This window comes from Lonchura striata, chromosome 9 (genome assembly GCF_046129695.1).
Source record: "Lonchura striata isolate bLonStr1 chromosome 9, bLonStr1.mat, whole genome shotgun sequence".
Classification (NCBI taxonomy): Eukaryota; Metazoa; Chordata; class Aves; order Passeriformes; family Estrildidae; genus Lonchura; species Lonchura striata.
Window position 1 is genome coordinate 20,842,400 of NC_134611.1, and position 25,616 is coordinate 20,868,015.

The 25,616-nt window shown below is 36.6% G+C and overlaps 1 protein-coding gene across 3 annotated transcripts in view; it reads left to right on the plus strand.

Moving 5' to 3' along the window:
• FNBP1L (formin binding protein 1 like) overlaps window positions 1-25,511 on the plus strand; it is a 56,790-nt gene extending 31,279 nt beyond the window's left edge. Inside the window, exons 3-17 of one of the 3 annotated variants that reach the window (XM_077785451.1) lie at window positions 3,781-3,834; window positions 5,299-5,446; window positions 5,844-5,906; window positions 7,126-7,230; window positions 8,446-8,574; window positions 10,585-10,731; window positions 11,448-11,651; window positions 13,897-14,055; window positions 17,466-17,480; window positions 19,564-19,673; window positions 20,256-20,388; window positions 20,841-20,935; window positions 21,444-21,592; window positions 21,971-22,129; window positions 23,171-25,511. In XM_077785451.1, coding sequence (XP_077641577.1) covers window positions 3,781-3,834; window positions 5,299-5,446; window positions 5,844-5,906; window positions 7,126-7,230; window positions 8,446-8,574; window positions 10,585-10,731; window positions 11,448-11,651; window positions 13,897-14,055; window positions 17,466-17,480; window positions 19,564-19,673; window positions 20,256-20,388; window positions 20,841-20,935; window positions 21,444-21,592; window positions 21,971-22,129; window positions 23,171-23,178 — 1,678 coding nt within the window. In that variant the 3' untranslated portion in view covers window positions 23,179-25,511. Of the gene's footprint in view, window positions 1-3,780; window positions 3,835-5,298; window positions 5,447-5,843; window positions 5,907-7,125; window positions 7,231-8,445; window positions 8,575-10,584; window positions 10,732-11,447; window positions 11,652-13,896; window positions 14,056-17,465; window positions 17,481-19,563; window positions 19,674-20,255; window positions 20,389-20,840; window positions 20,936-21,443; window positions 21,593-21,970; window positions 23,137-23,170 lie in introns of those variants that run through there. The other 2 variants (XM_077785450.1, XM_077785452.1) reach the window with 2 other exon arrangements.
• Window positions 25,512-25,616: the final 105 nt, after the last annotated feature.

Sequence of the window (25,616 nt, forward strand, 5' to 3'; positions counted from 1 at the left end):
TAATGTGTTCTGAAAAAAAAAGGAAATGTAATTTGATTTTGTAATTTCGATTTTAATTTGTATTTTTTATTTTGAGCTAACTAATGGAAAATCTAAAGTTTTGTGTGGTGTAGGTCTCAACTAATGTATTGTGTTACCTCAAGGTTTGCAAAGGTTTTTAGAGGCTGTTACTGAGTTATGGGGATGTGAATCAGGACAAAGATATTGCAAGGTACATTAACACATTCCATTTTAATGATACGACTGTTTAATTTGTTTTTATTTTGTAATTGGAAAAAATGATATTTAGTATGTGCCAAACTACTGGCATTACTACAGACTAAATATTTAAATTAAATTTTCAGATGTTGTTTTTGACCAGCATTGTTTCTTAAAAGGGGCAATGTGAAGGTCTGTTTTGTTCCACATTGTTACACACAAAATAATTCTGGAGGTTCACTCCCTTTTCATCCTGTCTAAAATATTATGACACTCGAGCAGACAGAGGAGTTCCACTTTCTGTGATGTTAGGCAGTAATACAAGTTATACATGCAGCTGGAGATGAAACTGCCATGGAATAAAATTTCTGAATATGGTCAGCTTCTCTATGTTGGTGTAAAGCAAATAGCTATGATTGTTCCTGAGCTGTTTATTGCCCATTAAAATTGTGAATTGTGACCTCTGGAGATATCTGGTTACTCAGATTAAATCTATTTTTTTATGTTTCTTCTGCATACTGTTGTGATATTTTTATAAATACAGTATGAATATATGCATATGTCTAATGAAACTGAGACACTTTCCACATTTTTATATGTATAATCTTGGAAACATTTTTGAAAATGGGTATAAGCTCAAATGTGAAGCTGGGTACACAGATTATCACCGTGTGTGATCATTTCTCACAACTCTCTTCCTTTGACTGGAGCTGATTTGACTGCTCATTACTATTCAAATATGGCTGTGGCAGGTTTTTTTTATAGTCCTGTTGCCATAAATTTAAACATGTGATTTCTTAATGGTTCCAAGGATATTCAGCTTTGTAAACTTGCAGTCCAGGTTACACTTTTTTAAGATTGATTGCTCCAGTGTTTCTGATGAGATGTTACTAAACAGAGTTAATTGTTACTGTTTTCACCCAGTCCATAATACTGATGTGCAGTTGCTGAAGACATCAGAATTATATTGAAACCATTACTTTACATATAAATAGGAAATGCTTTTTAGTAATTACTGCAATTTTAGCTACTTATGAAAGCAAAAAAAGTTTGTGACCAGGGTCATTTATAATATACTACAGAGGCCGTAGTGATTTAGTATAAGCAGATACCACAGTGCCTGAGCTGATGCCTTAATAGAAATTGTACTGTGTTGATGCTGCTGCTTCTGTTCTTTATGTGCTGTATTAATTGACTGAAGAATACTTAGTTTTGAGTTGATAACTGTTCAGGTTTATCAACTGAAGTGGTTTTGAAACTTCTGCCTAGGTGACTGAGGTGGTACTTCTTTTAAAAATCAGGTTCCTGTCTCACTGGTGTTGACCTGAGACCAATTTATACCAAGAAGTGAGATTAATAAAATTACAGGAGCAGCACAATCAGATGTGATTATTCCTGTCTGCTACAAAATGGCTGGCTGTAGGACAGAGTGTGATAGAAGCCATCAAAACTTTGCTACCAAAGATGATTAAAGTGTCATCAGCTGCACTTTTAGTAGGAAGGAAAGGCATTAATCTTATAGATTTGTTTCTGTTCTGATAATCAGCAATTACTTGTACAATTTCCTTCTAAACTAGTCCAGATCTATATCTGAATTCTGAGAATTAGGCATGGATTTAGACTGAAATGTCAGAGGAAGTTATCCCCCCTTATAAGTGTCACCTACCTACTCCTCTTTGAAAGAATGCTTCACTCTTCAAATCCATGCTCATGCTGGCTGTTTGTCAACCTGTACTTTTTCAACAATTCAAATTTAATATCTGTTTTAATTAGGTGTTGGTATTCACTTATTGGAAAAGCTATCTATGCATAATTTTTCACATGAACACTGTCTTTTTCTTTGACCTTTAAAATCTGCATTTGCTTGTCATTTCATATTTTTTTGCCATTGATTATTGTACTTTGTGCTGTTAAATCCTGATCACAGTGTCTCAAACCTGTGTGTCCCTTTGATCCAAAGGTAGATGGGATTGACTAATGAAACTGGCAGTTATTAGGCGAAGGAATTATATAATATTTTTGTCTTTCTAGAAATAATAAGCAATTGCATTAAAGAATGAAACCAGAACAGAAATCAGCACAGTAGTAAATAATCTGTATTTATGACCCTTCCCTCCTGTTTTTGAACTGTATGGCTTTAGTAAGTGATTTATTTTCTCATTTTTAACAGCTCTGAAAATCTTCCCTTGAAAAGGCTCATGCATGGTTGCTTAGCTGCAGAATTGTATGTGTGTTATGCATTTCACCTTCTGAATAAAAATAAGATGAATTTTAGGAATTTCCTATTCATTAATGAGCACTGAGGAACAAAGCAGAAATGTAAGGGAAAATGGAACATAAGAAAGTTACTTAGTAAATATTATTCTTTTTTTCCTAATTTGTTTTTGCATTTTCCTAAAAAAAAATTTGCATTTAATCCCTACCAAGTAGAATGTTACAATAGGCAGTGGGTTCTTGGGATAGAGACAAGAGATTCTTACTTGAACTTCAGTAAGAAGGTTACTATAAAATGTGTAGATAATTTTTTAAAAGTCAGTGTTTTTTCTCTTTATTAGTACATATTGATGTAAAAAGGAACCGACTGTCTTATCATAGTTGGATTTTTTGTTGTAGTCTCAGAGGGCATAGAAACAGGCAAAAGATCCAAGTTTACTATTTCCACACCAACTCCCTGCTCATATTCTCGTGTATATTTTGGAACTGGACATAATCTCACTATGTGGGCTTTTGTACCATAGAAATGACTTCTGGATAAATGGATTTGAGAAATTATGCAAGGTTATTTTAGATGAAAGTAGAATTAGCACCTTTGTTTTAATGGTATGGTAGTTCATAATTGTAACAACTGAAGTTACAGAGAGACAGGTGAAATACACAACATGCATGCCAGATTGTTTTTTTTCTCCTAGAATCTTCTCTTAACTCCTCCATTCCTTTTTTCTCTGCATTCTATGATAAGCAGGTAATTTCATATTAATGTTTTCAAAAATTGGGCTGTATACTGTGTTAAGTGCTGGTCCTGTGGATTCTAGAGATTTGCTTGGTTTCTAAAATCCGGATATTTGCAAAGCTGATGGTAGGACAAAGTGTAATATCTCTTTTCTGAAAAGACATGTTGCCCCTCCTGTTCTGGTTGTGTCCTTATGAAAGACCTGGAAATACCCTGGTTAAAATCTTTGACCTGAATCTGTACTCAGAGCTTACTTCAGGAATGGAGCTCCGTGCTCGTGGCACAGCACACAGTGTGCACTGTCTGTGTGACACTGTGGTCCTACATTGGCCTTGTCCTCATCTGCTGCCTTCTGCATGCAAGAAAAGGATGTTAATTAACAAACTCTTCATTTCATGTCTAGTCACTGCAGTAGATGTTTTAAAATATTTGCAAATTGCTCTAGGTCAAAGGGGTGTAAAACTTTGATAATACGGTAGATTGCAGCCTTGTATTATCTCAAGGACACTTATTATTTGGCAGAGGGAATAGATACGTTAATAGAACATTAAAGATAAATAATTTGTTAGTGCAGTTTTCTATATGTGTCTTTTCAAAAGAGATTCTAAAATAGGATCTTTTTTCGTTAACAGAAATCTGGTTAAGAAGTACTGTCCTAAACGCTCACCAAAAGATGAGGAACCCAGGTAAAAATGACCATTTCAAGTTCTATGTGTAAAAAGTGAGAACTAACAGTATATGCTGTTCTTTTATGGATTTTTTTAAGATAAAGGGCTTGGTGATGACAACAAAAGAATTGTGCTTGGCTTCTTACAGTTCTGCTGTAATTCTTAAGAAGCATGATCACTCTTACTGGTATTTTAATGTAGTAGACATGGCAGATTGTACTTGCTCCCTTCCAAATTAATCTTTGGGTAACTGAAATTTTGAAAGCAGAAGTTTAGCTTGCTACGTACAGACTAGTATTGTTTTTTTAAAGAAAAGCAAGCATATGTCCTTAGGCTTTGGTGTTTTGCTTAGTAATAGAGATTTTCAATGCATTTTTATGGCAATATAAATGTAGCTATGCATCTCTATAGTGAGACATGAGTGTTTACAAACTGCCATGTTACAGGCAAGAGGAGCTCTTAAATGCTGACTTGCTTTGACTCCGAAGACAAAATAAGTGGCAGTCTAATGGTAGAGGAAGGAACAATTTCTGCTAAACAACTTTACTTATCAAAAATGTGCTTGTTTTGCTGTCCATTCAATAGCCATTTAAAAAATTTATTTGAAAAAGCACAATACTTTTTTTTCTTTAGGGGTAAGTCTTAGGAAATAAAAAAAATGGACAAGTTTCAGGTTGCATCCAGAGCACATATTGAGCAGAGTGCCTGAGAATTCACAGTAGGATTTCTTCTAGCTCTTTTAACTATGTAAAGATCCTGGGCCTGAGGGAATAGGCTTTCCAGTGCGAGTGGCATTTGAAATTCCCAAAAGCCAAGCCTATGGAGATGGCAGTATTCCACAGTTACAAGAGAGAAAGATGTATATTTTAATGTGGTGCCTGTGTTTTTTTTTTCCTTTCTTCCCTTCCACACACACTTTCTACCCTTTGCCCCTCCTCTTCCCCCCTTTTTAGTGCCAGCCATAGTGGCACCTTACTTCCAGCCAAGAGGTGGGCAGGCAAACAGGCAGCTGTCTCCAGAGCTGATAGCAAACTTGTTCTGTAGAATGCATCGGGATGGATAGGAGTGGTTTGATTGGCATGTTCCACCCTCAAGACTGCCAAGCAATCATCTCTGCAGCAAGCTCAGCCTCCGAGCCTAGGGACGTATGTATGCATCCGTTCCCAGCTCAGGCCCCTCCCTGGGCAGCTTAGGAGATACCACTGTACTCCAGGGCTTGCCAGGTAGTATTCTTCTTCTTTCTTTTCCATCCACCAACCCTGTGTTCTTGTAAAACGTATTTGAAGAGACATTGCAACATACAGTACGTGCTAGGCTTAACATAGGCTTTCCCAGCTTGTGTTTCTACTCTAATTCTATTAGCATTAAATAAGGTTTATTGTAAAATGTCTAAGATTTTTTTATTTATTCAGGAGTACAGACTATAATAAAATAAATGTATTTTAAAAAGCTGTCTAACTTTGTGTGTGTGTTTTCTGTCAGGTTTACTTCGTGTATTGCCTTTTTTAACATCCTCAATGAGTTGAATGACTATGCAGGACAGCGAGAAGTAGTTGCAGAAGAAATGGGACACAGAGTGTATGGAGAATTGATGAGATATTCTCATGACCTAAAAACTGAGAGAAAAATGGTAATTTCTGTGGTTTTAAATTTGAAAATAGGGTATCAAGATGTATGTCTTTTAATGAACTTATGTATTTGTTTATCTATTTCGATGAACACGGCAATACATAGGTTTTGTAACACATTTATAAAACACATTTTCTATAACGTTATATACTATAATACAGTTATTAAACCTAAAAATTACTATCTTGGAAAGACAGTGCTTGCTAGTAACCTTTTTTTTTGCCAGTGTACCACAGTATTTGTGATACAATTCTTGCATGTTAAGTAATGTTTTCCAGAGAGTACAGGTAGCTTGTGGAAGATACTGCACATTATAGACTGTCAGCTAGAGCAGGGACTAAGTAATGGTAATAATACTAAAAATATAGGGAAATTTAATTTATTTGTGGTGTTTTTAGCATCTTCAGGAAGGGCGCAAGGCTCAGCAGTATCTGGACATGTGCTGGAAACAGATGGATAATGTGAGTTTGTGTTTGGATTTATCCCTGTTGAACTTAAATAAGATATACAGGCTGTGAGTGGAATTTTTTTCATCTGTTTTGCTTAGATTTAATACTTAGGTATATTATTGAATGTCCAAGTAATTTAGTAACATAATATAGTTCAATGTATTTATAGTTCACTGGTTAAAAAAATCTCCTGTAAACAGCTTCTGTATTTATGTTTGAGAGAAGCCTTGGCTTTTATCCAGCATAACCAGTATAAAGAAATCTGATTTTAACATGGGTATAGACTTCGGTTGCTTCTCCTCGGGCTCCTAAAAATGGCAGTGTATTTATATGAAGATGAAATTTTAAGTCACTGAATTTGACTTGAGCTTGAGGGCTTGTTCCAAGGTATATTCAAGAATACCACTACAGACTATTGTACTTTCAGGAGGTAGAGTTACTATTTAACAGATAAATGCAGGAAGTGAATGTCTCTAGGACAGACTATAAGCTTCTTTTTCTTGAAACAAATGCTTTTAAAGAAAAGAAAATACAGAATTCAAGCAAGTCTGTTCAAGATGCATTCTGATATTCTGGATATCTGTCTTAAAAAATTATTATACCTTTGATCCAGATTATTGTGAAGCAATACTGGAGAAACGAATTTCTGTTTTGTTGTTGTGGTCATGTCAAAGAGTTTAATTCATCATCAGAGGATCAGAATAGAAGCAGATGTGGTAGTTTTAGATGTTATCTCATCACCATGATAGTTCCCACAGTTCAGCTCAAACAATACAGTGCCTTGTATTTACCTGAGTGCAAAGTCATTCTTTTAAATACATTTAGATGCCTTTAAGGGACACACTCAGTTGCTGTGAAGCAGAGCTCAAAGTCTCAGTTACAGTTTCTCTCTAGAGATGTGAACTTCTGCAACAATTTTTCCTACAATAGTTGTCTTGACAACAGCCACATATAGAGAACATCAAGTATATTGAATACTGTTGTCTGTGCTACCTACAGCTGTGCCACTTGACATGAATACTGATGATGATTGTAGTGTAGATATGTTCTTCAGACTGCCTTCAAAATAATTTAGTTGACCTAGTTGCTGTGCTAACAATGTGCTCCTTTCAAGTGACTTAGTGAATTTAAGATACTTAAGTGGAAGCTTTGATATTTAGAATTCAGAATTAATGTACGAAACCAAATGGGAATAGTGGCTGTTGAAGCAGTAAGTTTGTGCCTTTTGTAGAGCAAAAAGAAATTTGAGAGAGAATGCAGAGAGGCAGAGAAGGCACAGCAAAGCTATGAACGACTGGACAATGATACTAATGCAACAAAGGCTGATGTTGAGAAGGTAAGGGTGATGGCTTTTCTTTATTATCAGTTATATTTCATTTTCATGTTAATCATCAGTACCGAAAGAATATTCATTGAATGTGTAACACTGTGTATTAAATATGCTTACTTGTTATGTGTGAAATCAAAGTTCCAGTGACATGTGAGACAGCGCAGGGATAGGAGTGTGCTTCAGAATCTGAGTGGTTTAGGTTGGAAGGGACCTTGAAAACTCACCTGCCATGGACAGGGACAGCTTCCACTAGACCAGGTTGCTCAAAGCCCCATCCAACCTGGCCTTGAACACTGCTAGGGATGGGACATCCACAGCTTCTCTGGGCAACTGTTCCAGTGCCTCAACACCTTCATAGTGAAGAATTTTTTCCTAATGTCAAATACAAACCTGCCTTCCATGAGTTTAAAATCATTCCCCCTTTCCCTATCACTGCCTGCCCTTGCAAGAAGTCCCTCTCCAACTCTCTTGTAGACACTCTTTAGGTACTGGAAGGGGCTCTAAGATGTCCCCAAAGCCTTTGCTTCTCCAGGCTGAAAATCTCCAAATCTCAGCCTATCTTCATAGAAGAGGTGCCCCAGTTTTCTGATGATTTTCATGTCATCCTTTGGACTCTTCCTAGCAGGTCATTTCCTTCCTGTGCTGAGGGCTCCAGCTGGGGTCTCAGGAGGGGCAGAGGGGCAGAGGCAGCTCCCTTGACCTGCTGGCCACGCTGCTTTTGGGGGAGCCCAGGACAGGCTTTGTGGGCTGTGAGTGCACATTGCAAGGGCCCCCAGGTCCTTCTCCTCAGGGCTGCTCTCAACCCATTCTCTGTGAGCCTGTGTTAGTGCTTGGGATCACTCCAACTCACACGCAGGACCTGGCACCTGGCCTTGTTAAAGTTCATGTACCCTCTGGATGGCTGTACTGATGGTCTTCCTTTAAGTGGCAGCTGTCTGCTGTTTGGTACTTTGTGGTTTATAGGATCAGTCACTTCTGTGGGCTTTGGGATACTCATTTCAGCAGTCTGGCTAAGGGAGCTACAGTGATTGTTGCTTTCTCTGTATATAACAGATGAGGCTTTGGAGTGTCAGTATATGTCAAATCTCACATTCTTTATATTTGAGTTATAGGGATGTTGGTTTTGATGACTTGTGAATGCTGTTCTTGCATAGTTGATAAAATAATGCTGTGTGTTATTAAGGGAAAGACATGTTTAACCTGGTAACATTTTCCTGCTAGGCTAAGCAACAGTTAAACCTGCGCACACACATGGCTGATGAAAACAAAAATGAATATGCTGCACAACTACAGAATTTTAATGGGGAACAGCACAAACACTACTACATTGTCATTCCTCAGATTTACAAGGTAAAAGAACTAACTGATAAAGTATGTCTGATCCTTTTCTAAAGAATAAGTAGACTTTAAAATTAAACCTCTGGGATTTTTGATTTTAGTGGATCATTTTCTCAAGAAATTACCATAATCTTGAGACAACTTGTGTTTTTCCATGCGACTGCTTACCACACTAATGCTTAGATTTCTAACAAAAATACTTAGTTGCATTTTCTGTAAGATTTTATACTTTGTAGACTCTTTGTTTGAATATTCCTGAAAGAATCTGGCAAAATAAACACTTAAGACAATCTGGGTGACAATCAACAATTATTCTAATAGGAGTAGATCAGTAGTTCTCAGGATCCTTGTGTGTGTTTGTGAATGCTCTGCTGTGCTGAGGTGTCTGTGGTTTCATGGATCTCATGCATGGGTGAAAAACAGCTGCATTGGAGCAGAAGTTCCAGCACCCTCCCAGCCCCCAATTAGTATTCCATCAGTGTTACCAGCAATCCACAGATCTCTTTAAACCAAGTAAAAAAGTCAGTACTTTGCATCTGAAGTGGGGATTTCTTGAGACGCTTTATGTACCTAATAAGATTTTTTTTAACATTCCTTCAAAAACACGGACTTTGCAAAACTGGAAAACCAGTTTAAAATAGTTGGGGGCATCAGATGAGGAGGGTTCAGAAGTGTGTTGGCATGTACCTTCATCCATTTTGGAAATACGGGTGGGAGCTAATGCTGAGACAGGGAGTGAGGAAATAGAATGTGAAACACTGGTTTTATTTGAAGGTGTTCAACTTAAATACGCTTGATATTTTCCAGAAGCAGAAGTCAGTTCATATTTTTTTAAAAAGTCTTTACTAGAAGGTCTAGGATTCACAGGAGAAAATTGCCTTGACTTATTAAAGAATTTTCTAATATTTTAACTGCTAAGCAGCACCACAGCAGGTCTTACTTTACACACTGATCCAAGAACTGCAGTCAGCTCCCAGGAGAAATAGGTTGATCATCTTTGTAGCTTCACCAGACTTTTGCTTTACTGCCTTTATTTCTCCAGGGTTAAGATCCATTATCAATGTAAGATATTACTCACAGTTTTTGAGCTCTACAGTAAGAGCAGAAAGGCTGTTTTCTCTTGGGACTGTACTTTTATTACTGCATTGCAAGTATTTGGTGACATTCTGTGGGAAAACCTGGGAGAAGGGTTTAGCACGTGTAGGTGGTATTTTTTTCTTGGAGAGATGAAATTGAATATTGTTTGAGACATCTGCCTCAGTGTATATATAGGAAAGATCCAACTTCTTATCCAGTTTTTGATAACCTATTGGTATATGTTTTACTGATTTTGGGTTTTGTTTGGAATCTTTTCCACATTCAGGTGAAAATCCCAGAGCTATTATCTTAATAGTATTTTATCTTTAATTTATTCTTTTTTGTTCTGTTCCAGTAAACTTTTATTGCAAATCTTATGTAATGGTATTCTTCTCTTTATTTTCTTGCACACTGTTAAAGGAAATGGTTTGTATTTCAAATCAGAGTGTCTAAACTGCAGATAATTTAAATTTTTCTTATTTTTCCTGTATTTTAAATAATTGGTATTGCTTGGAAGGTATAATAATAAAAGCAACATGGAGATATTTATCACCAGAGGAATTACTTGGAACTAGAAGAAGCAAGTGAGGAGATGTAGAAATCAGTAAAATTTCTTCACTGTGGTTTTCATTTTTGCATAAAACAAGTACTTCAAACAGTTGACTGTAAACACTGTACATGTGCTTTATAAAAGGAAAAGAAAGTTCCATCCATTACATGATGTTTAGAAATCAAAGAGCATAAAGTCTTCATAATAACTGTACTGGGCATCCTATGATTGTGTCTGAAAGGACTTCTAAGTTCTGTTTTTTTAAGCAAATAAAGATACTGGGAAAGCATAGAAATTCTGTCCCACTCAGTGGTGACCACTGTAACTGCATGTGTGAGGATCGAGGAGGAAACAAATCAGCAAATGAAAGCTTTGTTCTATCTTTGCACTTGCAGCAACTTCAAGAAATGGATGAAAGAAGGACTATCAAGCTTAGTGAGTGTTACAAAGGCTTTGCTGACTCTGAGCGCAAGGTTATTCCAATTATCTCAAAATGCTTAGAAGGGATGATCCTTGCAGCAAAATCAGTTGATGAACATAGAGTAAGTAGAACTGAGTAACTTTTTAAATGTGTGTGGGCAATTGAACTGCTACAGAAGCTGTGGAGAGGGGAAAGACTGACTTAACCTGTACAGGTATCTTTCTGCTGTCAAGCATTTGCTTCAAAAGTGTTGTGACTTTGATTTCAGCAGAAGGGACCACTCCTGCTTCTGTTGTCTGCTCTCTTTCTGCTTTATTGATTTAGTATAATCTGAATATCTTTGACACATTCTCATTGGGTGTGATTTTGGACACATTATTCTGGTTATGCTGGAATATCCTGCAATACCATGGTCAGTACTTTCCCCTGCATGTGACATTAAAACATATAAAGGGTGTTCAGTTAACAAAGTATTCATTCTGTGTAATGTTTGAATTCAGCAGGTTCTGTCCTATTTTACCTTACTACAATTAATTTCTTAGATCTGTCTCCATTTCAGTGCTAATTTTGAAAGATTTAAAGGTGGAAAATAATTTGGCCCTGTTTTAAATTTGTGGTAACCCTTGCTGGAATGTTCTGAGTAGCAGAGTATGCTTTGCTATACACTCATGGACACTGCTGAGATAAAAGAATGTTGTTAACTTGCTCTATCCAAAAGTGTGTGTTTTGAGCTCACTCTTACTTTCTGTGCATCTCTGCAATTAAATGGAAAATTTGTCTCCATTTTTTCCTCTCTGGTGGGTTTGCTTTTTAAAGTCCTTAATGTCCTGTGTTTAGGACTCTCAGCTGGTGATAGACTGCTTCAAATCTGGTTTTGAGCCTCCTGGAGATTTTCCATTTGAAGACTACAGTCAGAATATTTACAGAACTATCTCTGATGGAACCATCAGCACACCAAAGCAAGAGGGAATGAGAATTGATACAAAAACTACAGTCGGCAAGGCTAAAGGAAAGCTGTGGCTATTTGGAAAGAAACCAAAGGTAACAATTAAGAAATTACTATTTAGAAAATTAAAATCTGAACATTTAGAGTGTATGGAAACAGCAATTAATATAGTTTTAGAAAAAATCTTCCCCTTGCCTGCCCATATATTTTAAAGTATGTGTTAGGGGATCAGAAAGTTTGAGTAGGTTTGAGTACTTGGCATATTAAAAATCAAGTTGTCACTGGGAAAGTTTTTCAGTTTTTCTTCTAGTAATTTGTGTCTGGGAGCATTTTTAATAGTTATTTGATAAAAGTAGCTTCCCATTACTGTAATGTTTCTAAGATTCTGTAGTTGCATAGGAAAGGTGTTAATTGTAAATGTAAAAATAAAGAGAAGGGAGAGTATACTTTGGAACTAGGCTTCAGATCTGTCATGGCACAAAAAGCAACCCTCTTCTATAGGTCACATTTATATGTAGAAGTGTTATAAAGATTTTTATTACACCTGCTGCAAGTTTTGAAAACTCCTGAGGTTTCTCTGAAAACATTAACGTTTATAATCTGTCACTGGTAAAACATCTGGTGGAAGCTTCATTAAAGGTAAATGTCCTAGAAGAAATATTACTAGGAAATAGGCAAAAATATTCCTATGGTCAAGAAAAAAATTGAAACCATTGAAATTACTACCTTGTTTTTTTATGAATTACAATTAACACTTTCTGTGTAAGGTGCTTTCGTGGATCTACACAAGATTGTCAATACATGCATTAGCTATATAAATGATTGGAGAATATACATATTTAAATCTTATGGTTTATCTTTATTTAATATTGGAGCATATCAGTGAGACATTTTAATGATTCCCACAAATTTCTGTTAGGCTATTTTAAGCTCCAAGCCAGTTTCTGTCATTTATTACAGGAAACTATTCTTAGGGCTTCTTGGTGGTAGAACTTAATTTCCACTTGATAGTATTCTGAGAAAGTAGGTCTTTACAGAAAGGAAGGATACAGCTGATTCCTTATTCCATCCTCTATATTATGTAACTCCAGCTGTGTGTTAAAACTGATTGTTTATTTTTCATGCAATATAATTAACGATTCATAGCAGTTCACATGCATTAATACATGGGCATAAATACTGCATTTGTCTGCAGAGGTGGGTGAGAGTTGGCCTGTTCTGAAATTAGATCACAATTGCCAGTTTGACCACAAGACATCTTTCTGAGAGCTTGGAGAGCTATGTAAATGTAAACTGGTTTCAGGCTGGACCTTGGCATTTACTGTAGTTGTAAGAAATCCCTTAGTGTGATAACAGCTGGCATAAGCTGACAAGATTTGCCCAGGGAGTCAGCCTTTACTGTTTTCTCTGTGGAGTCACAGGTGTGACATATGTGTGTACATACTACATGCATCTCTTCCCTAAGGACCTGCATGAAAGATTTTGTCCCTGATTTTCACCACATTTTGGGGAGGATGGAGGAGCGCTCTACAAAACAGCAGCTGGAAACAAAATATTTACTGAAAGATACATACTTAATTCTAAATACTATTCACAGGTGTTAAAATATGTTATAAAATCAGCTGGTTTACTACAGCTGGGGTATTCATGGGGGTCTTTGGACCTTAATTTAGTTGAAACTATGGCTGGTCTTGACTTCCAGGTATTCCTTTACCTATTTTTAATGTTGTCAAAGACATAACACCTTTTGTAGAGGGGAATGAGTTGTGCAGCAGAGGAGGAAAATTGAACTGGGAAAGAATAGCAGAGGTATAAGAGACAGAAAATGAGAGAAGCAATTTGAAAGAAGGGGAGGAGGTTCTTGGGATGATATTAAGAATGCCATGCAGCCATTGTGTCAGTCCAGCTAGACTGCAGAGTTTGAGAATATTTGTTTTAGTCATTCTCCATAGATGTATCAAATATTTCTGGTTTGTCTAGCCTGGTAGGGTACCTCAATATGTAGGAAAGTAGTGAGTAGGAATGCTTGAGCTTCCAGGATGATTGTAACTAAACTGGCAATAGCAGAGCTGTTTTAAGAAAAGCTTTGGGATCTTGTTAGGATCTTGTGGCAGTGTTGAGTCTAAAGTTTCCTTCCTTCTCTGCAGTAACCTATAACTCTGAAGATTAATTCATAACAGAAACGTTTAAAGCCCAGTACAGTTATAGTATAAATGTGTCTGGAACGTTACAACCTGTTTCTGTGTTGGATGGAAATTTTATTTTTGTAAGACAGAATTTTCATTTTAAAATCACTTTGAACATTTGGCTTATTTATTGCTTTCTTTATTTCCACATTAGCCACAATCCCCACCCCTAACCCCTACTAGTTTATACATATCCAGTACTTCTAATGGGTCCCAGTATCCCATATTCTCCATTGAACCAGTGCATTATTGCATGAGTGACATAAAAACAGGGAAGCCCAGAATTCCTTCTTTCAGAAGCCTCAAAAGAGGGGTAAGTTTGATAACAAGTTGAAATGCATGATGGACTATGAGCAGTGTGTTTGTGATGTGGCTTTTCTAATGCTCTTCACCCTCATTATAAGGCTTTCTTAGTTAAAAATAACACTTCACCCATAGGTCACTTTTAGGATACTTTGTTTCATCCTATTCAGAAGTTACCAACAGACTAAAAAGAAAATAAAATACAAATATTCTTTATCACATTTGAAATGCTCATGCCTGAAAAAAGGTGTTATAAAGAGGGTGTTCAGCATGTGTTTGATACCTTTCTTCATTGTTGTTCACATTCACAAATGTTTTTCTACCATCATGTAACATATTTTTGCAGTAATTTATCATTGGATTTACAGTTACCACAATAATCATCTGACAGATCCAATGTCTTATTTGCTGACTTTGAAAATAGTAGAAGTTGATTCCAAGATGCTGAACTAAAAAGGGAGAATTTAATTGCTTTTGTATATCAAATGCTATAGCTTATAGTGATGGCAGATTTTGAAATACTAATATTTTGTAAAAACATTACAGTATTAATGTATTTTCTGATTAATTAGTTGCTCTTGTTTGTCCTAGTTTCTTTTGGGTAAAATTATTGAAAAAAATACTAGCAAATGCCACTGAGACTTATCAATTAATTTACTAATATAGTGGCATATTCTGCAAGTAGAATTTGTGTAGAAGCCAGTCAAAGGGAAATACAAAGTGGTTTCCCTGCAACATTTCTGGTGCCAGTGATAAATGTACTGGTACTTTCCTGTTCTGTCAGAAAAGCACAGGCTGCCCAGTTTATTTTGTTTAGTGATATTTATTCATTCAAATAAAAAGGTAATTGGATGCATTTGGCTGTATATCATTAATAAATTTTTTGGTATTTCAAGACAATATTGACTTGCTATCTCATGTGCAACAAGAATGGTTGACTGTTGTTGACGTGATGTGGAGATCAAGGTACAACAATGCTCTATTGCAGTAAAGTTACAATTTAGAGGCTCCCTTTGTGTCATTGTGAAGCAGAATGAGTTACAGTTAAAACTGAAGTCGTGTTGTGGCGTCTAATTTCAGGCCCCAGATACCTTGGAAAGAGCCTTTCTAGCACTGCCATTTTTTAGGAAATACTTGTGTTCCTCTATCTGGAGGGCACTGTCTCCTTTCCCTTCTGAGTCATTAGATCATAATTTGGTCTGGTTGTGAAGGCAGTGGCTCTTCTTCAGTACTCAGTGAGGAGCTGCCTGGGTTAGGTAGTTGTTGGAATGACACAGGCCTTGATTACACTTTGATTTTGTTGATCACTAAAAGTATTGACTCCTGCCTCACAAATCATCACCTTGTACTAGAATCTCTTTTAAAGGGAAAGATCATCTCCTAACTACTACAGAGTGCTAATGAAAAATGAAACTGTATCTTTGTTGACTTTAAAATCCATTCTTCATGTTGTAAAATAGACATAATACATTCTTTAAATAATTTAAATTTAATAATCTTTAACATTAGGAAGCATCACTAGTGTCATATAGTGATATTATGGTCAAACGTGCCATAATATTAAAGACTTCATCTCTGTAAAATCTTCAAGAATGAGCATTAAATTTATATATATTCTGAATTTAACAGACCCCATATTATTGCGTATTTTTAAAGTCTTTTGAACTTAAATTTATACTGGACCAGCAATAGATTTTTTTTTTTTTTTCAATCTCATTGATCAGTCTTACCTTTAAAATATACATTAAGTGCTTAATAGTATGTGATGCTGTTTCCCACATGTTTTGTTCCTGGAAAATTATTTCCAAGTGGTACTGACATGCAGAACTACTAAACCATAGAATCATAGGAAGGTTTGGTTTGGAAGGGACCTCAAAGATTGTGTCATTCCAACCCCCTTCCACAAGACCAGGCTGCTCAGAGCCCCATCCAACCTGGCCTTGAACCTGCCAGGGATGGGGCATCCACAGCTGCTCTGAGCAACCTATTCCAGTGCCTCACCACCCTCTGAATATAGAATTTCTTCCTAATATCTAATCTAAATCTATCTTATTTGAGTTAAAAAATGTTCCCCTTTGTCCTATCACCATCTGCCCATGTAAAATAGTGCTCAGTTTGCTTCTGCTGAGCTTTATCCATGAGTTGGCATTGATCAGCCAGTGAAGCATCCTGCTCATATTGTTTAACATGCCCTGTACAAGATCTCAGTCAAGGTGCTGGAGGTCACAGACTCGGTCTCCCTCCACTTTGTGCTTCCCACAGTACATTTTCCTGTGATGATGTAAAGCAAGAGCAGCAAACAGTAGCTGTTGTTCAAAGAAGGTGTAAGCAAGTGTAGCTTGCTGTGTTAGTGCTGCTGGTACCTGCTGCTGCTCCTCCTTTGAAATCTTAACAATTCCAGACAGTATTAGTGCTTATGAGAGGTCTCTGCTTGATGCCACTTGGTACATAAAATATCTGCATCATCAGCAGTGATCTGTAAACCTTAGTTTAACAGAGTTTTATTGGAAGACTCTTTCTGAAGAGAACATGAAGTTTGTTTATATCAGTTTTGTATCTCTGGACTTTGAGATTCCTGCCAAAGTATCATTTGTGAAGGTGCTTTACTGCCCTTATTGTAGAAATGCTAATGTTGTGTATGTGCCCCCAGCAGCAGCCTTAAAAATTGCTCAAGGTCAAAAGTGAAGTTGAGATATCTGTCTTCTAAGTTGCTTGGTGTTTCTCTGGGAAGGGTTTCCCAGATCATTAAAAGCATGCTGTGAATGTTAAAGCCAAGATTCAGCTCCTGGCACCCATGTTTTATTTGCTTCTTCTAAGGATAAAGTCTTTGCTCTTTAAATGTCTTGATTTTTATCTGGATAAAACAATCTTAGATAACAACAATGACCCAAATGCTCTTTTCAGAAAGTAAAATTAATTACTTCTAGACTTGAAAAATATATTTGTTTATATTAGATCTGCTGTGATAATTAACTAAATACATTGCAAAAACTAAATTTATGAGAGTGATTGCAGTATATTTTGAGCTATCATTAATAAATTTTTTGTATATGGCTGATCAGTCCATCATCATCAAATTCTGCTATTTTGTGTAATGTTGGCTGCGTGTGTGTTTCTTTTCCTACAACAGAAGGCTCAGCCCTTTATTCAGAACACTAAAATTCAAAAGTAGTTTAATGAAGTTGCGTGTTAAAATTCTGTAAGTTAAAAGTACCCATTATCACCTAGTATTTTCTTAATCAGTAATTCTTAAAGTAATTATTTTCTTGTGTTTATAGTAAAATGTATTTTTTATAAATGAAAAGGTCAATCCTTAAGTGATATTTTAAAAATACATTTTCAAGCATTAGTCATTTTTGTAACTGGTCATTGCATGTCAATAATTTCCCGTTTCTTTCTGTTTTCAAATGAACTGTGCAGTGGTCGGTGAAGATGGTAAGCCCGTGTGCTGATCTGTCTGCTGTACTTCTGCTAAGATAGCATGAAAATAATCTTCTGAAAATGTTTCCATATCATAACTGCTTTAAGTCAGGTGCTGAAATACATCTTCAGATTTTCCACTCATATGCACAGTCTTCTTAATCATCCATGCTTAACGTGAGGCAATTAGACTTGTGATCTGGCTGCAACTAAATCTGCAATTTTGGAATTTTATTGTTGACCAGTATTCACAAGTTGGTCATGATGGAAATACTTGGTGATTTTTTTTGTTAGGAAAACTGTTTAAGCAGCATAAAATATGTATATGAAAAGACTATAAAATTTGTGTAAAGAAGAAATACTGAATACTACACTCCTTTGAATTTGGAAGAAAAATTTGCAGGGAAGACCTTTATATATGACCTTAGAAATAAAGGAAGCTGTTACATTAAATAAAATTATGCCTTAATATTGTATTGCAGGGTAATCCAGTAAAAATTCACAAAAAGATCTCTATTCTTCTGATTAATTTTTAGGATACTCTGGTTTAAACCACTCTGTAAGGAAGAATGATAGAGAGGACATGATTGTATTTTTGTTTCTTTGTAGTGTATTCCACTTAACAGTGTTTAGTTGGGGGACTTTCTGAAGGGAATAGGATTTGTTTATGCCATTTTTCATCTCTGGACTTTGAGACTATACACAGTGTGTCTTCTTCCTCTAGAAAGAAAATACTTGTTTTATTTTGAAAACATCATATCTTGATTTTCCTTCTTTTATGATGTCTTTTGTTCCCTTCTTAAAAAGTAATGAGATTGATTTTACAAGTGCAGAAAGTTGAGGGGGTGAGAAGATCTTATGGGGGAGTGCTGGAAACTTGGCATTTGAGCCTATGGCTTGTGTCAGAATCCGAACAGTCAAGTTTCTGTAAAGTTTCTTCTTGACAAAAGAAATGCTGGCCAGTTTGGTTTGTCTCCATGGAGGGTTACTGGAATGGGAAGTGGGTTTCTTAGGTTAAAACCAACTTCCTTAGGCAAATGGGATCACAAAAAAACCAAACCAAAACAAACATTTGGTGAGTAAGACATGTACTGTATTTCCTTCCTAACACTGTCAGTGTCTGTCACCCTGAGGGGAAGAGTTTTCACAACAAACTTGAAAGATACATAAAACTCTCTTCCCATGCATTTCATACCCAGGCCCTTCTATCCTTCTTACTATAATCTTGGCACAAGTTTGCAATCAAGTTTGCAGGTATGGGTTCATAACAATAGGTGGTCTTAAATTGACTGGTTTATGATTTTTTTTTTTTTAAAGTTTGGGAAGTAAGAGTGTTTTTTCCTTCCATGAAGTGTTTTTTTTTTTTTTGTTTTTTTTTGTTTTTTTTTTTTTTTTTTTTTTTGTTTTGTTTTGTTTTCCCTGTAAAAAAATGTGACTTGGAATATTTGAGCAAGTTTTGAGTCAGTCAAATAAATTGAAGTAATAATTTTGATATTACAAAGGTTTTTTTTCTGTGCTCTGTGAACCTGTTTTACTTGAGGTAAATCCATCTTTTGAAGTTCCATCTTTTTAAATCCATCTTTGTAAGAACTTTTTAAGTTTTAATATGTTTTCTCGGATTGCCAAAGTTCTGGAAGAGAATTATAATAGTGCTTTGGAGCAAAAATCCAAAATACAGTATTTTTCTTTTGATACCATCCAAAAGACCACAGAACACACTCCAAAGAAAGAAACAATTTATATATAATTATATACATCTTAGATTTTTGTTCTGACTCAAATTATTCTGTCCTTTCCTAATCTTCTTTAAGTGGATGTAAGAGGAGGTATATGACTTCAGGAAAATAAAGTCTAGAAATTTTGAGTTACCTATGTGAGCCAACTGCTACAGAAGGCAGAAAGCACCTTGACTGAGTGACTGCACTCTGGCAGCAACAACATGCATTTATTCTGTGCAGTCTTTTGTAGAGCTGTCTGTCAAGTAGAGTTTTAAGGAGGTCCATCTGCTTCCAGTGAACACTGTCCATGTGTGGGTATGTCAGTTCAGCTGCCAGACCTGTGCATGTGGTAGCTTCTTTCATAGTATTTCTGCTTGCAGGGCCCTGCACTAGAAGATTTCAGCCATCTCCCTCCAGAACAAAGACGCAAGAAACTGCAACAGAGAATTGATGAACTTAACAGAGAGCTACAGAAGGAAACAGACCAAAAGTGAGTGCATTTTTCTGGGGGTTTCTGCCTTGCTTCTCTCTCTGGTTTTTTTGACGTTCTCTGCCTAGGCCAACAGGCTCAAAAGCTAGGAGACAGGCTATTAATAAAGCTTTTTAAGTTCATAGTTTGTTGTAGGTAGGTTCTGTTAATATTGCTTCTTTCTGCTTTATTGTAATACTCATTTTGATTCTAATACTGCGTAGGGAGCATTGGCTCTAAAATTGCCTGTTAAAAAAATGCATGCGTCAGTGGAGCAAGATAGCTGCAACTTTGTGCTTTAAGAACAGAACATGACAATATTTAGGAAATTGTATATAACAAACAATATGGAAAACAGTCCTGAGACTGAACAGGTAAGAGTCAACAGTTGGAGTCCTTGTGTGCCTGTGCACAACACAAGAAAGGAAGGCAGAGGGCTAAGATGACAGAATGTGAGAAGGATTTAAGCGTGGTGTGAAGACCAGTAGTTCCTGGTTCCTGTGCTTGATATCTAATCACAGTTCTGGATTTCATATGCATTATTTTAGTTTTAATAAATCAGTACAGGTATATTAATTATTGTAATGGTTTGTATGTTTTTAGAGATGCCCTCATCAAGATGAAGGATGTTTATGAAAAAAATCCGCAGATGGGTGATCCAAGCAGTTTGCAACCAAAATTAACTGAGACTATGAGCAATATGGACCGTCTTCGGATGGAAATACACAAGAATGAGGTTAGATTATAGAACAGTTTCTTGGAAAATGTCAGTCATTGGTACAATTGTACTTTGCCTTACAGTTTTTAAATACAGCACCCAGAAAAACTACTTGATGGAAGTGTAGACATCCTGATACAATTTTTCGTGGGCTGCTGTATTTTTAAGGATGTTTATCTAACTAGAATAAAGATGTACATTATTAAAGATGTAAACTGTTCAGAAGAATATATTATTATTCACTTATTCTGAAATAGACATGTAATTAAAGATTTTTTCCTTAGGCTAGTATGAAGCATAGACTAAGCATAAATGATAGGTTCATGCTTTGTGTGAAGTAATTATGAGACTTGACATCTGACTGCAATCTCTGTGTGGCTTTGAACTGTCTGCACTTCAATGCATTTGTTAAATGTGCTGGTTTAGAATCAGTTTTTCTTTGGCACCAATATTTGCCTTTCTTCCCCAAGGCCTGGCTCTCTGAAGTTGAAGGTAAAGTAGCAGCCAGAAGCGACAGGCGGCACAGCAGCGACATCAACCACCTTGTCACCCAGGGCCGAGAGAGGTCACTATTCTGTCTCTACTGTTCTAGATCCTGTGCTAGAGTCTGTACAGCTCTCTGGAGATTACAGGAGTGATTGATGGGTGTTTTTTATCCTCCCCAAGTGGATAAATTTCCTTTCCTTCTAAAGGAAAATCTTAACTGGTTCTGACTCCTAAAGGTCTCTTCCTGCCATTCTGGTAACATATAAAAATAGTCTAATTGAAACACCTGCTCATTAAATGGCAGTGCCTTTTACACCCCACCTGTCTTATTCCATTGCATAAGGCTCACTAGTTTTCCATGTTCTGTGGAGACAGGTGTGTCAAATTTGTTTGTTTCTTAAGCAGAATTCAGTCTAAGCTTTTGCTAGCGTTTTTTCAGTGAATCACCTCTGACAGTAATAGAGAAACTGCTAACAGGAATTCCGAAAGCATATCCATGACCTGCCCTTTCTGTGATGCGTGGATGTTGTGAGTTTCAGAGCTAAAAAACTCCCCAGAGTCCTCATGCTCCCATCATTGCATTACAGCCCTGAAGGGAGTTACACGGATGATGCCAACCAGGAAGTTCGTGGCCCACCACAGCAACACGCTCATCCCAATGAGTTTGATGATGAGTTTGAAGATGATGATCCCTTACCAGCTATAGGACATTGCAAGGCAATATATCCATTTGATGGTAAGGTTAACCACATGCACTGATATTGACTGTAAGGCATGGATGATTTGCTATAAAGAAGACAGGTAAAATGATTTAAAGCAAATTATATGTGTGAGTAAGCAATTGCTTAAAAGATTAGTGAAGATACTTTACGAATTACGTTAATTCATGAGCACTACTTGTAGTGTTTTAAGATAAATATTAGCACAGTTATTGGAAAATGTTCAGCTTTACAAATTGGGACTGGGTTTTTTTCTAAGTCTGTTTGGCCATATGTTCTCTTGCACAGATTTTTCATGCTTCCTGTTTATATATAATTTGGAAACTATGCCTTGGGAAAGATAACTTGAAATTCTGTCTGAATAGTAAGACTTCTTTGCCTCTTGTTCTTCCCAGGTCATAATGAAGGCACTCTAGCAATGAAAGAAGGGGAAATTTTGTACATTATTGAGGAGGACAAAGGAGATGGGTGGACAAGAGCTCGAAGACATAATGGAGAGGAGGGCTATGTGCCAACATCATATATAGATGTAACGCTAGAGAAAAACAGCAAAGGTGCAGTAACCTATATCTAACAGTAAAACTGGCAGCTCTCAGTTGTACATTCCCCAGAGAAAATAGTGGAAAAATTGTAAGTTATACAGGCTCATGGAAAGAATTGCAGAATCAGAAGTCAGCAATGATCTGCTGTTTGCATGGGGAGTTAGCTGTAGTTCTTTCAGAGACGACATTGAATTATGCATCTTACATTGGTCTGTAATTTTGACCAATGTCTTCTGCTTTCCTGCTTTACAAAGCACTAAATCCAATTTAGCTATTGAACTGAAAAAGACCCAAGATTCCTGCTTGTTCTGTGGAATACTTAGTTTTTATAGAGAACTGAAAAAATACTTAAGTTTTAAAGATCTCTAAGATTTACTGTTCCTACTTTTATGACTTAAACAATATTCTTAAAACAGAGATCTTTTTCCTCTAATAACTAACTGAACTCAGTTTCTGAAAATCATTAATTTCCTTCCTTAGCAAATACTTGGCAGCTTTCACTTCTTAAACAGGAAAATGTTTTCTGATTCTGAAAGTTCAACAAAAATACTCAGGAAAAAACATTCTGATTAAGAAGGACAGAAAGTCCACTGACCTATCTCCTTCCTTTTCAGTACTCGTAATGTAGAATGTTCTGTATTGGACATTATGTCATTGTTTTAACTCCAGATACCTTGAACAAACAAAAAAAGATCACATATAAGGCTTGATGTCTTACTGGAAATTCTGCTCCTGATAAGCGAATAATTTTATATTCTTAATCCGTGCCTGTAAACTAAGTCTTTGAATTGTATTGTGTTTAGTGTGAAGACCGTGTCTTAAATGTACAGTAATTCTCCTCATTGTTAAATCACTGAGGATTGGAAACTGCATTGCACAACTTGATTACTGGGGAAACAAAAGCTAATTTTGTATTTCTAGTGAGATTTTGTGGAATTAAGTAGAAGGCTAACGTATAGCCACTGAGAATGGCCTTTTAGAACTGAGCACGCTTCTCTGTCTTCTAAAGGCCTTCAGTAACTTTGTTCTTTTCTTTTTCCTCTTGGACTGCAGGTTCCTGAAGCGGGTTTCTGAGAAAATGGGCGAGATCTTGAAGGAGGTTACATGCAGCTGCTGGGGGGGTGGGGGTGGGGAGGGGAGGGGTACTAGAGTGGGAGGCCCAAGGGACAAGCTAGTTGCATGAATGCATGCAGACATACATTTAGTAGTCACTAACATCTTAGCATCTCCATATATAGGTAAGGATGTATTACAGAATCTTCAATTTGTGCAGGAAAATAGAGTTCCATTACCAGAGTAAAAAGGCTACTGCTCCTAAAATTGCTTTATTTTCATTGTCCTAGGTTGTCCCAGGTGCACAAACTGTATTTTAGCTTGTGCTACATTTTGATTTTCTCAATGATGCTCATTTCCAACTCACTTCTATTAGCAGTCATTTAGAGCCCTGTGTCAGTTATCAGTCTGCCTGTGCCACCTCCATGCTCGCCGTTAACCTCCTCTTGCATGCCTAGGACAGTCAGGCATGTTCTGTGTAACACTTTGCCATCATTGCTCATCTTGTTTTGTAACAAATCATTTTCTTTAAATATCTTCAGCACTAGACTTTCATCCCAGTATCCATGTATGCTGCTATAACAATACCACTGCAACCATCATTACATTCCAGATGTTTGGCATAACTGATAAACGACTGTAAGGTATTTCGTTAATTTGGGGAAATAATACATCTCAGCTCTAGCCTACAATGCAATCAAGAGAAACTCCTAGAACTGTGGTCCACCTTCAGCCCTTCAGTAACCTGTGGTGAGCACTGACAGCCTGGAGCACAACCAGAGGATTCACCACTGCAAGTTAATGACTGCTTTCAGAAGTCAACCACTTGCTATTCAACTGCTGCCTTAAACTAGAGTGCCTAAATCTGTTGTTTGCCAACACTACCACTTACAGTTACCCACAAAGGGCTTTGTGTCTCAGCTCTTTTCACAGTGCTGCAGCTGCTGAGGTAGCCACGGTAGGTGTTTTCTAGAGCTCTACTTTACTGGATACATGGTGCATCCATGAATTTTATACATTGAAATGTGTATCTCTTCATTTGACTTTAATATTTTTTTAAAAGATTTTTATGGAAACTGTCTTTTAGTTTTTCACTATGATGTTCCAATTTCAATTACTGCAGTGCTAGTCCATTTCCAGGTGATGATGCTTCATTGTAGGGACCAGGTGACATTTGAGTGATACTTCGTAATGATCTTTGTGCACTTTTACTTGTAAACAATTGAAATTTGGATATGTTTATACGTGTAAATATAGTTGTCTGCAGTGCCCCTATTGCTTATGTTGTCTTGCCTCCCATTTGTGGTTCTATTAATAAATCCATCATATCTGATTGATTAGGGTGATAAGAATTAGACTAGAGATGTTGGGGGGAGGGATACTTACATCAACGCAAGCTTGTCAACCCAGCCACCTGCTGTTTGGCAGTGTATTATGGAATAACTAAAACATTCTGTTTTCCTGGGGTCTGAAGCAATATGTGGATACAGCAGTGCTGGATTCTTTTTCATTTCAGTGTTATTAGGAACTGTACTACCAGTAAAATGAATCTGAGTGACTTGTGTAGAGGTTTACTCCTTTTGTTATGTATACCACTATTACACAGCTTGACCTAGTGTATTATGGGGCCTATTAAACTCTAAAGTTTAGATTTTTGGAGCTTGTATACAGGGTTATTTATATAATAATGTGACATTACTCAATACTGACAAAACTACTTAGGTAGTTTTTTGGGTTTGGGCTTTTTGGGGAGGTTGTTGGGATTGGGGGGTTTTTTCCTTTTTTTTTTTTTTTTCTTTTTCTTTTCTTTTACTTTTTAAAAAAATCTAGTGCTTTTTTATTTTGGAGAAAACTCGATGATCCTTGTGGGTCCCTTCCAACCCAGAATATTCTGTGATTCTGTAATTCTGTGAAGAGGAAGAAATGTGATCTGTGTATTTTCTGGTTAAGGGCCTGTGGTCTGCCTGGCTAACAGCCTCAGAGGTCAGTAATAATACTTCCTGGTAAAAGACTAAATGTTCTTTTCACACTACTGTTCGTTTTTCTCAAACCAGGATTTGCTTCCTTTGGAGGCAGGTTGCTTTCAAGAGGGATAGTGCAACTTGTTATGAGGGTTATTAAACATAGGAAAAAGCATTTGTACTTGCACAGCTTATAAATCACTTATTCTAAAATTCTGAACGTGAGTTGTCTTAAAGAATCAGACATTTTCCAGTAATTTTTTTAATCCTTTTTGTGCACATGTTGATTTCCTAAATGTTAAATGCTTTGTTTAAAAATAGTGTTCTCTGTTGAGAATATTTTCATGGAATAAAAAAAAATCTTTTCATGGTCTAAGTAATTAGCTTCCCCATTTGTCTTCTGTTAAGATTGACGGCGCGTGTTCACTATGAGGTCTGTAAAGTCTGGTGGTAAAAACCTCTGCTGTGATTGTAGCTAGGAGGAA